This window comes from Galeopterus variegatus, unplaced genomic scaffold (genome assembly GCF_000696425.1).
Source record: "Galeopterus variegatus unplaced genomic scaffold, G_variegatus-3.0.2 Scaffold4991, whole genome shotgun sequence".
Lineage (NCBI taxonomy): Eukaryota > Metazoa > Chordata > Mammalia > Dermoptera > Cynocephalidae > Galeopterus > Galeopterus variegatus.
The window spans coordinates 73,968-87,005 of NW_007731102.1; the positions used below are offsets into that span (position 1 = coordinate 73,968).

Consider the following 13,038-nt stretch of genomic DNA (forward strand, 5'->3'; position numbering starts at 1 on the left):
AAGGCCATGTCTTTGGTGATCAAAGAGACAATCAACATTTCTTCTTCACGGTCCTGGTTTGAACTAGTCTGTCATTAATTTTGTCACTGAAAATCACCTTTTAGGTTTGGTGAACTATAATAATGAAAAATCAAAAGAAAAAAATCAAATACTTTTAAGACGTATACAACAACAAAAAAAGACAGGGTCTTAATCAGTGGTCCAGAGGGCATCATTTAGGGGATGTTTTCTCCCCAACAGCACACTCCTGAACCCCCCCTTCAGATTTATTGAATCACAATTTCCTAGTTTGGGGCCTGGGTCCATGTGTTAGAGAAGCTTCCCAGGTAATTCCAATCCTCTTTGCTCCTCTATCCACCCTTGAAAGCAGTGATTGGGATAATGCTTATCTGCCAGGTGGAGAGAATGGTGGCATGCAAACCACTCAGATAGATTCCTGGGCCTCTGATAACCTAACATGTCAGGAAGCTGGCCGCATTCTATTTTTGTCTACCTAGCTGTTTGCTATTGAAAAATTCAAGGAGGCTGAGGGCTTGTTGCAACAGAATTTATCTAAAGCTTACTGGATGCTCCCTGAGGCTATGGTTGGTAGTGTTATTATTTGGGTGGTGAGCAGAAATGTCATTTTTTTATTAAGTTTAGAATGCTGGTTATAAAACTGTTTAGAATGCATTTCAGTGATGGATGGTAAATAGCTATCCAAGATAGATACAAAGCTAATAATAGCCAGTTTCTTCTCTTTTCTTTCTTTGGTGTTGCTTGGAAAATAAAGAAGGTGAGAAATGGTTCTATCAGCACAAACTGAAAGTCCAAACACAAATTAAAATAACCTCTTGCCTAACTGTTTTCTTCCCTCCTACTGGTATTTGCTGGGCACCCCAAGAATGCCAGATGTGAGACAGGACAATTGCTCTAACACAGCAACCTTCCATTTTTACTCAAAGGCTCTTAAAATATTCTCCTCCCTCAGCTTTGTAGGAAGAAGGGAGCACCCTTAGGGATGCAGCTGATTGAGGCTGATCATGTTTGGCACTTGGGGACTCTAATGACTCACAGTGGTAATACAGTTCTGTGCAGACAGGCAACATAGCCTGTTACATGTAACTTATATTTTCAGGATGCATACACATTAAAATTTCCCTTAGCACTGGTTTTGATTGTACATTTTACTATATAAACATCCATTTCCATGGTTCGGCCTCTTGCCTCTAGGCAGACCAACACAAACCTGCTTCAGAATCACTCTTAGGCAAGAACATTACATAAAGGCCCTCCGTGATCAATTGCAATGCTTAATTGCTTTCACTGTGAGATGATTTTCCCGGAGGTGAGGTGCCTGTCTTAGTCTGTTTGGGCTGCTGTAACAAAATACTTTAGAGTGGATAATTTATAAACAACAGAAATTTATTGCTCACAGTTCTGGAGGCAAGCCCCAGATGAAGGCAAAAGCAGATTTGGTGTCTGGTGACGGCCTGTTCTTCATAGATGGCACCTTCTGTATCTATCCTCATGTGGCAGAAGGGAGTCGAGGGAAGCTCCCATAGGCCTCTATTATTAGGGCACTAATCTCATTCACCAGGGTTCCCCCACATGACCTAGTGACCTCCCAAAGGCCCCCTCTTAATACCAACAAATTAGGGATTAAATGTCAACACAGGAATCTTGGGAGTACACAACATAAAGTCTATAGCAGTGCCCATGAAGCTCTGGTACTAAAAGTCCTTTAAACAATCAGATGGGTTGGCATCTCTGAAATCTACCAGAAGCAGCAGGTCTCAGTAACCCTCTGACCTTCCAGCCTCTGTCACTGATACTTTATTAAATACACTCGGAGACTACTGCACCAATAATCCAAAAAGCCAGGGGCGGGGTGGGCCGGGGCAGCAGGGGGAGACACTAGAATTATTCATTCTAATGGTTTAAAAGGGGACGTGGTCTTAAAAGGTTTTCTTTTTCTTTTCAGCTTTGATGAGCTATGTTTCTCTGTCTTAATGGCCTCTCAGACTGTGATCTGGATCCAGAGGTAAACTTCACAGGGCAGGAGACATAAATAGTAATTCTACCTCCTCCTCAGAGAAACAAAAAAAGAACACTTAATAGTGCTTTGTCTCTGAGAACATCATTTGATTGATATTTAAAAAGCTTAAACTGATTTTAATAGACTCAAAAAATACATAGTTTTCATACAGATAAAGAGTACTGCAGAAATGATTTACATGATGAAATTTCAAAGACATGCTATTGAGCAGATGCTGCATAATATTTCCTAGTTGCTTTCAATAACACGTTTTATCTGAGGCTCTCACAATCTTTTACAAACTAGCTGTGGCATTATCATTTTACAGATGTGGAATTCAAAAACACAGGGTTTAATTTGATTAAGATTCCATACAAGGTCAATGAAGGGGAGCAGAGAATGAAAGCCAGAAGGAGCTATTATCTTGCATAATGCACGTCAGTACATCCAGAGGACAAAAAGGAAAACCTATTTGGAATCCTGAAGAAACTGCCAAGATTAAAGAAAATGAATAAAAATAAAACCACAATTTTAAAAAGCCTGAGTAATGCAGTGCCTCTAGTGGGAAGAACTCAGCCCACTCAAACAGCGAATCTGAAAACATAATGGGCACAACACTGGTATATGATCTGAGATCACCTGGCTAGTCCATTCTTCTTCAGTATTACAGAGGGCAAAGAACTTAGTTTTCTTCTTTTGTTCAAAAAATTTGTCACCACACAATAAAAAGTGGGCTGAGTTTTTCTTTGGTTTCTGCCCTTCCCCCACACCCTCGACCCCCATTCCCTGGAGTTGCATGGAACCCAGAGGCTTCTTGTCCTTAATTAAGAATTCATAAATTCATTTTGCTTGTAATAACCGTAAGTTCCTCGTATTTTCTTTGGAGACATATCTTATATCTAATAATCCACAACTCCTTATTTGTTTTAATGGGTTCACCGTCCAAGTGTATATAAAGTATCCCTGAGGGGTCTTCAAGTGGTCAGCACATCATTCTCCTTAAGGAGATATTACAGTAAATAATTTAACCAAGTGAATGTAAGCAAACAGGCAGATTAGAAGACTTCACTGAATGATGGTTCAGGAATTCCTAAAACCTTCTCACTAACAGGGGTGATGGCCTTCTGGGCTCTCAGCCTTCCCAATTTCTGTGCATTCTTTGCTAATCTTGGTTTTTTATAAATTAAGTCTCTAAGAACATTTGAGCAGTTAGAAAACTTCTTCACAAAGAAAGGCTTACATGAAAATCAAAAGACATAGAGACTTGTTCGAGAATGTTTATATAGAAGTAGTCACAATAGCAAAAATCTGGAAACTACCCACATGTCCATCAACAGGATTCTGGAAACCTGAGAAGGTGATAGGCCAATTTTGTTACGAGGTAGCACTGCTCATGGTAAAAATGACCCCCCACTAATAAACTGCTTCTGAACAGGGGAAAGGACAGCTATCTGGTGGGGAGCCATATCTTTAAGTGTCTCTGAGCGAAGTGACTGGTAACTCAGCACGCCCCTTGTAGGGGCTCTGGAAATACTGCCTAAGGACTTATTACAAGATATACTAGCTCCCATGTGCGATAGGATTCTAGGCCAGAGTGGTTCTCCCTCCTGCCCATGTGGGTCTTATCTCCATGTACTTAAGCTATCACCTAGGAGAGGTAGGGCATAAAGAACAGCTCTTGGACAGCCATATGCACTGCTGCAGAAACTGGTGGGAAGCCCTCTCCAAACCCCTGCCCTAATATCCTTCCCAAGGAACCTGAGTACAGCCTACGGGAACCATGGGAGTCTGAATGTATAGTTGGACCCAACAAGACCTTCTGGTGGGTGTTATAAATGGTTACCACTGAGGATTAGATTATGAGAAACTTTCACATTCACATCATTGAATAATGCGAATCTTTTATCATGAGCATGTAATCTTTTATTTGGGGGGGAGGGAAAAGATTACCGAAAGAAAAATCAAGAAACTATCACATCAAACTGTTTTAGAGGTTCATCCCCCCCAAAGAACATGGCTAAACTCCAGAAGGTAATATGAATGAACAGGACATAATTTTAGACAAAGTTCCAAGTGATTATAGGCTATACAACTAAATCTAAAGTGTTAAGGTGATATAAGATTCCCTATCTTGGCAAGCATATTACAAATTCTGTATATTTTGAATTCCAGTGTGCTTGCCAATATTTTTTCAGCTTGATAAAAAAATTTGGAGCCTTGAATGATTACATAAATTTAATACTCATCTTTTTTTAAAACATGTATTATCATCGAATACCATTACCCTTGCAGTTAAGAGAGTAAGAAGAGATTTCTACCTCCACAGAAATAATGAGCCCAATTTGGTGAAGGAGTGAAGTAAATAAAACACATACCCACTTGGCTATGAAACAGTCATCCATGAGTGAAAATTTTCAGGATCCTTCCATGCAACCTTTTGGCTTTCCTAAATAAGTTTTTAATAAGTCAAGTGATTTCTAGGATGTTGTCAGGCCAAATAGACCACTTGGAAGTAGGTGATTACTTTAACTTTACCATTATATATAGAGATGGTAATAATATGAGCACTAATGAGCAATAATAATTTACAAATACCTAATAATTATTGATCTCAAGTCCCAACAAACATTTAGCAAGTAAGACTATGTGAAACTGACCTGCACAAGAGAAAACCCAACTTTACAGAAGAAAACACAGCTGAGATTCAATTTGATATTTAAGCTCCATCTTGAAAATGTTAAATGGACAATGCTGTTCTCCTTCGGCTGAAATAAAATTTACCTAGATCTAGAAAGATATACTACTGTGTTTTTAGAGATTTTTTTTTCCCTTCAAATTTTGATATTATTATTGGTTTAGAAATAGGAAACAGAATTACTTGGGTTTGTACATTGGCTTCTGCCCACCGGTTGTGTGACATGAGGCAAGTTATCCACATCTCTGTGTTTGCACCTGTAAAATGAGGATGGTCACAGTCCCTGCACTTCATGACACTGTCAGAAACCACAGGAGACGCACAGCACCTGGCACATGGTAAGTGCTCAGTAAACGGTGAGAAAATCAGTCACAGATGTGGCCGTGAAAAAGTACAGCAGCTTCGTATACCCTGCTCTGGGTTTGTAATCAGCACAGCCTCTCTTTCAACATGCGGTGCTTGTTTTTGAAGCTTACCACATGGTTTCAAACACTACTCACATTATCTCTGCTCTTTGAAACATGTGCACACATGTGTCTGTGGATTCTCTCTCATAACTAATTTTTTTTTTTTTTTTTGCCCTTGTGAGAAAGGAATTAAAGTTGAACTCAACCTGAAAAAGCAATTTCTATTCTTGGTTATCATTTAGATCCTGAGCCTGTCTTCAGGAAAAGGGGCTCCTGTGAGCAGAAGTCATCTATGAATATAATGGTCAGAACACTGAAACTTAACTAGGAATTGGAACAGAAATAAAAGCATTTTCTTAATTACTGTGGATCCAAACAATGACTAAGAGAAGGTTCATAACATCTTTCTCCCTTAAACTCTAGGCTTATATCCTTCACCTTTCTTGATATTTCCAACTGGATATTGAAAAATATCTTCCATCTTTCTTGATATTTCAAATTGGGTGTTTGACAGCATCCTCAAATTTAATATATCTAAAATAGAAGTTTGGGGGTGGGGAGAAATGGTGGACTAATGGGTTCAAATTATGCTGTCTACCTGAAGTGATCATTCATTGTGCAGTATATGCAAGTTTTGAAACAACACACTGTACCCCACAAATAAGTAAATGTTAAAATTTAAAAAATAAAGACTCTCCCCCCGCAAAAAGACATACTTGGAACATGAAAAAATAAATAAAATAAAACAGAATTCTGGATTTGAGCTCTCCACCACCCCAACAATCCATTCTCCATATGGCCATTAAAATCCCCCCCAACCACCCAAAAAGTGTAACTTGGATCACTTTTTGTTACCTTGTTTAATACTGTCTAGTGGCTTCCCTAAAGATATATCTCAAGGTCTTACATGATCAGGCCCTTCCCTATCCCTCTGCCCTCATTCCACCCACGCCTGCCACTTCTCAAGCCTTTTGTTCTGGGAACACGCCAGACTTGGTCCCACCCCAGGCCTTTGCACTTGTGTTCCCTCTGCTTAACATGTGCTCACTTCCTCCAGATTTTCTTGCCTGGCTCCTTCTGAACACTCATATCTCAGCTCAAACCCTGCTCTTTCAGAAAGGCTTGCCCATGGCCGGCCCGGTGGTGCACTGCTACAGTGCGCCACTTGGGAGCACGGCGGCACTCCCGCTGAGGGTTCGGATCCCACATACAGACCAGCCGCTCACTGGCTGAGCGAGGTGCGGGTGCAGCGCCGAGGGTTGCGATCCCGTTGCCGGTCCTGGTCCGGTACGGGCGCAACACTGAGGGTTGCGATCCGTTGCCGGACACGAAAAAAAAAAAAAAAAAAAAAAAAAAAAAAAAGAAAGGCTTGCCCAGCCTGCCCCAACTAAAGCAGCCCACTGCCCAGTGCTCATGCCTAACTGTCACATGCCCTGTTTTATTTTCTCCACAGCGCTTAGCATTATCCCAAATTAACTTACTTATTTGCTGGAGTATTGTTAATTTTCTCTACTTCACATGAGAAGGAATACGACTGTCTCGTTCACAACTGTATTCACAGTGCAGAGTTGCTCAGTACAGATTTATGAATGAATGAATGAAGCCAACTATTTTCTTCATTTGAAATAGGTCACTTAATTTTTTTCAATATGTTTCTAATATACCTTTTTTCCCCTTAAAAATATTTTTATATATGGGATCATCTCTGTTCATTAATTTTGCCTGATACCAAACAACCTCTCTGAGTTACAGATTTATATCATTCCCAACCTTGCGTAGGTTTTTTTCTATCTTTTTAAAAAAATTGCTTATTTTTTCACTGAAACTTACTGATTGTACATATTTATGGGGTTCAGAATTATATTTTAATACATGTATACAACGTGTAAGCAAATCAGGGTAGTTAGCAAATTCATCATCACAAAAATCTATGGTTTCTTTGAGATGAGAATATTTGAGCTCCTTTCTTCTTTAAAGATTGCTTCTGTTATATGTGTCCTGGAGTTTCGTTAGCAAATTCATCATCACAAAAATCTATGGTTTCTTTGAGATGAGAATATTTGAGCTCCTCTCTTCTTTAAAGATTGCTTCTGTTATATGTGTCCTGGAGTTTTCTTTAAAAACACTGATTAGAGCTGTGCACTGATTCTTTGTAAACTCTTTTAAACATCTCCAACAGAATGCCATCTTTCCAGAAAGCCCAACTCTGAAACGACCTCGTACTAAGTGCCCAACACACTCTGCCGCATCACTCTTTACTGATATTTTTCATATTAAGACATGTAACTCACTTAAAATGGTAATGGTAATGGTAACTGAGACATGGCATGCTTACTCTTCAAGTGTTATTATTTTTCCCTTGTTTATTGTCAGTCTCACCCCATATGAATTCACGATATACAAGATGGAAGACTTTTGTTCTTATCCACTACTCTATTACTGGAATCTAGAAAAATGTGCTTATACAGAACGGGTTAAACTAATGAAAGAGCTGATATGAAATAAATACAATCATGGAATGAATAATGTGTGTACATGTGTGAATGTATAAGGCTTTGCATTTTGTTTCAAGTAAATTGTTTTTTCCTTCTAGTATTATGAGAATTCAATGACATTAATATGCAAAATCTGTACTTATTAAAGTACTGATGTAGTAACTCATAACCAAGTGGTTAATGGGCTGCAAAGCTGGCTTTAGAAACAAGCTGCTCTGCACATTTAATATGTACTCCACACTTCTACTTTTTACTGTCAGTATTAATCTGGGACATGAAGGGTAAACTGCAGAAACAATTTAATAACTTGACTTTGATGCAGTTACTTCTGGAACTGAAGCCTCTTGGGAACACTAACTATAATTCATACCTGAAGTTTCTTAAATTTTTAATAGAATACTAGTATGATAGCTTAATAGCAGAATTTCAGAGCTGAATCCTACCTGGACTCAAGATTCTTCTACAAACCAAAGAATCATTTTATTTACAAAAAAGTATTTCTCTATATATTGTATAACAGATAAGAAAGGGTGGAGGCATTGGAAATGTTAAGCAAATAGTTTACTTAATGTGAACCAAATTAGAGAAAAATTTCTCACTAAATTACTTTTTAGGATGGCATAAGAAACTATAAAAATAGTGCTGAAAAGTAATACTTAGGAAAGCAGGCTAATTAGACAGTGACTATTAATTGATTTGCAGTCAGTTCAAACCAAAATTTGCAAAGAGCTGTACTTACACAAGACTTCCTTTAGCTGAAGTAAAACGATCACCATCATCTTCATCATCATTTGCAAAATACACACTCATTCTAGGAATACTTCCCTTTGCTTAAAATTGTTTCAAAAACCAGTCTTTGTCCAAAAAGGAAAATATTGGTAATACACCAGTACACCCCTGGTATCTAATGCGATGCACATAATGCTTTCTTGGTCCTGGATAATTCCATATTTACTATCTACCCCTCTCCATATTTAATGGCAAAATAACTCTTATGACTTCACTTTTCATTAAGTGGAAGTCTAAGCATTAACGTAGTCTTTTTTCAAGAGAAAAAAGGACAAATCTATACTGAGAAGTTTATAATTTCATTTTAATATGTCTCATGGTTGAGAAGTTGTAAATTGATAAATATTTATTTTAGATTAATCATAAGATTTATTAAAAACTAAAATTCATATACTGTCATTTACTATCATTTTCAAAATCCTGTGTTCAGAAAATGTTTAAATTGTGTAGAACAGAAATGGAACAAAGGACAAAAATTAAAAAGCTTTCTTTGATAGGTGAGTAGTTGAAATAAAACTTGGTGACACTTATAATCTAATACCGAGAGAGAGAGATAACATTGCTAATGCAATAAGCTCATTTACTTTATAAATGTTCTTAATTGGAGATAATAATTTCATAACTTACCTCGGCATACTTTAACTTCAGTGTTTTATGCATTTCTCGAAAACGACTGTAGCGCCTGAATACAGTCCATGTCTCATCTAGGACAGTAATCTATAAACCAGGAAAACCAAAATGAATCAGTATTAATTAGAAGAAAAAGTGACTAAAAATTTTAAAAATTAACAAACAGTGACTAGGATGTAAAATTTCTCCAGAATTGAAAATATTCATCTAGCTGCATAAATAAGACTTGTAAATAATAATTGCACTGTACTTAAACATGCATCTTTGTCTCCCAAATCTTGTTAGAAGCAGCATGCGCCTATGTAAACTGAGGGGCATAGGGCCACCTCTTAATCATTTATGAAGTGTCCCTTAACCCTCCGCTTGGGTTGTAGAAACCAAATCTCACAGGATGACCTTTCTGTTACATCGATGTGCCCGTAGAAAATGTCAGGTGTAGGTCACCAGATGCCACCACAGTGGACAAGAGGAGAAAAATATGATGAAAGAGGAATCAGAGAAAAAAGAAGGAAGAAGGGTGGGTGGAGGAAGGAGAGAGGAGAGAAAGGAGAAGAAGGAAGGAAAGAAGGAGAAGAAAAAGAGGGGAAAAAAAATCTTACTGCATCTTGTCAGTATAAAAACACAACATATTTTGCTTTTTTCTCAGAGGGAGAATTATCAGTCCGGCCTCCAAGTGGCTGACGGGTAGAAGCCACGACACACCAGCCCACATGTTAACGTCACAGTGGCAAGGAAAGCTGGTAGACCACAGCAGCCTTCACACTCACACCTAAAGAGCAGGCCAACGAGTCTCAAATTTCTTCCTCTACTTCCCACCTTTCTTCTGAGCCCCAGTCCCAGGTACCCAACTTGGAGACATCTTTCTTCAGACATCACACAGGAACCTCCAATTCAACTTGTCTAAAACCATACTCGACATATTCTCTCCAGTCTCAGCTCTGGTGGTCTCCATCCCAGTGCATCCCACCGCCACCTACCAGGCCATGCCAGCCAGAGAGCGGAAGTCATCCCTGACCTCCCTTCTCCTAACACTCTCACGTTCAAACAAACGCTAGGTCTTGCTCCTTTCACCTCCTAGGCATTTCTTGGAGCTCTATCCTTCCATCCTTTGCCATCACTGCCATCTTACTCTAGGCCATTAGGTTTGCAAGAGTCTCTCCAAATTGTCTACACCCATATTCGCCCTTGCCAATACCTTTCCTGCATGACTGACAGGGGTCTTATAAAAAACTCAAATCTGATCATTCCACCTCCCTCCTTAAGGAACCCCAGTAGCTTCAAGCTGCTCCTAGAAAAAGACCTAAATTGTTAACCCAGCACCCACCATCTGCAGCCGCCTTACCCCAGGCCTCTCTCCTCCTGGGTGTCTTCATTCTTCTGCCCTCTGAATGCACATACCCTCCACCTCAGGGCCTTTGCATGGCCACACCCCTGTATGGAAAATCTTAACCTGCACATTAGAGAAATGCCCTTCTCAAGCACAATAATTCAGGCCAATTCTCTAACGTGTAAATCACAGGGGCATCAGTGGGAAAGTAGACGCAATGGTTAGAATGCCTGGGTGGGCAGCTTTGTGAGGAGGAGTGAGTCTTGAGTTCCAGCCAGTCTCTGGTTCTCAAAGTGGTAAATGAGATGATTTGAGGGTATACAAGGATGTACATTTTTATTTTCGTCATTCTGGTTCTGTATTTATCTTCCACAGTAATTTTCTAATTGTGGCAGGTTTCTTCTCATGAGTTTCCTTGAAAAAGATATCTCCATAAAAACAAAGGTGAGTGTATTTGCAGAAAATCATCAAGCAAACAATAGTACAGGTGCTCTGCAGCTGTGGTATGCTGAGGCTGGTATGCCAGTCACTCAAGCGTGGGAAGGACTACTCCTGGTAGCTAAGCCAGTGGGCCTTCCTCTGGCGTGAGTGTATTTGCAGAAAATCATCAAGCAAACAATAGTACAGGTGCTCTGCAGCTGTGGTACGCTGAGGCTGGTATGCCAGTCACTCAAGCGTGGGAAGGACTACTCCTGGTAGCTAAGCCAGTGGGCCTTCCTCTGGCGTCCTCTCCTCACCAGGCCCCACTGAGGCGCCGTGAGTGAGGCCAGCACCACCAGCAGGAACGGGGCTTCCCTGGGTGAGAGCACAGCAATGCACAGTCTTGGCTAGCCACAACCAGGTGGCCACGACCAGGTAACCAAGAGAGAAACAGACAGGAGTGGGCCCTTCTGCCTTCTCATAGGGCGTGATGCTGCCCGCTTGCCAGAAGTGCCCAGGAAGATAACGTAACCACACCCGTGACCTGGGAGTGGAAAGATGCAGGATGTCCCCTAGGGGAGACCATGCTGAACTGGGGCTTTGGATTCCAGTCACCACAAGAAGCCTAGGTCTCTCTCACCCCCAGACTCTAACGCCCCCGACTCCCCTCCCTTCTCCTGAAATCTTTCCAGGGTGCCTCACCTCCTGGACGTGAGCTCAATCATCAGCACAATCCCCCAGATCTGCAGCTCCTCCAGGGACATCCCCCACATCTCTGCTCTAACCGAAAGCTGGCTCTCCCCTGAGCAACTGCTACCCCGGCAGAACTCTCCAACAGGGACTGCTTTGCCCCCACACTTCATCCCACCATGCCATGCTGGGAGGCAGGTGGATATTCCTGATCTTCGTTCCAACTTCCAAACCTCTGCTCTTCTGTCCTTTCTAAAATCCCTCTTTGAAGCTCATGGCTTCAGATTCTGGCATCCTACCCGTCCTTCCTGCAGGCAGCTGTTTACCCCAGTCCCTGCCCCAATTTCCGGAAGGTTGAGGATCTGCTCACTGTCATCTGCTCCAACACTACAGACTTCCTGTGCAATCCTTAACCATACAGATGATCCTTCCAACACCCCAACCTCTCCTGTTCCTTGACCTCTGCCCCAATTCTTCCTCACTCAACTTGAAATCCACAGACCATCATCACAGATCTCCCTTGCGCACAACCTCAAATCTCTTTGTCCCACTCTTGAGATTCCCTGGACTAAGACAGTCACAACCCTTGTCAAATCCAACTGTCTGCTTACTCCCTGCCCGCACCTACCCAGCAGAATGTGGCTGACAGGAACACACCACCAGAGGGCCTGGTTTCATTTTAATGTCACAATCAAGCCAGCCTTTGATGACACCTACATTTCTCCCATTCTCTTAGATAACTGTTTGCTCCTCCTGTCCCCTCAAGCCTTCATCACCTCCTCTTCTGTCCTTACTCTCTGTTGACAACTTAATTCCTATTTTACTGAGAAAACAGAAGCAATCAAAAGAACATTTCCACAAGCATCCTCGACCAGGTCTACTTCTCTGACACCATCTGTCCTGTGCCTTGTCTTTTCTCCTGTCACCAGGCATGAGATATATCAGGTGCTCCTAGCTAAGGCCAACCCCTTTTGCCTTCTGAACCCCTGTTGCCTCTCTTCTCTCTCCTCAACAACGCATCCCCCTTATTACATCATTCCCATGCGCATCTATGCAAGCTATTATTTCTCTTACCATAAATTCTCATTTTGACCTCCCTTTCTCTTCCAACTATCACTCCATTTCTGTCCTTTCCATTAAAACAAAATTCCTATAAAAGTTTATTCTTGATGTTGTTATTTTCTTCCCATTGTCCCTTGAACCCTCTCCAATCTACTCATCATTCCACGCAAACTCCTCTTAACTACACTCTTCCCTAGGTCATCAACGACCTCCAGATTGCCTAATCCACTGGTGCATCCTTGGCCCTGATCTTACCTGATCTATGGGAAGGACGCGGCACAGCTGACGGCACTCTTCTCCCTCTAACATCTTTTTCACTCGGCCTCCAGGCTTCAACACTCTCTTCCCATCTCAGTTTTTGTTGCAGGGGTTTCTCCTCATCTCCCTGACCTCTACACATCAAAGTGCCCCGATATTTAATCCTTTATTTTCTACCCGCACTCACTCGTTTGGTGATCTCATCCCACCTCATAGTTTAAATTTACACGCTGATGACTTTCTGGATT

The 13,038-nt window shown here is 41.0% G+C and overlaps 1 protein-coding gene across 1 annotated transcript in view; it reads right to left on the reverse strand.

Annotated features, from left to right (window-relative positions):
* The window catches only part of LOC103604132 (kinesin-like protein KIF16B), a 122,856-nt gene that overhangs the window by 54,262 nt on the left and 55,556 nt on the right, over positions 1-13,038 (reverse strand). The window contains exon 9 of the mRNA XM_008588720.1: positions 9,031-9,120. Within this exon, the coding sequence (XP_008586942.1) occupies positions 9,031-9,120 (90 nt within the window). The remainder of the gene's footprint in view (positions 1-9,030; positions 9,121-13,038) is intronic.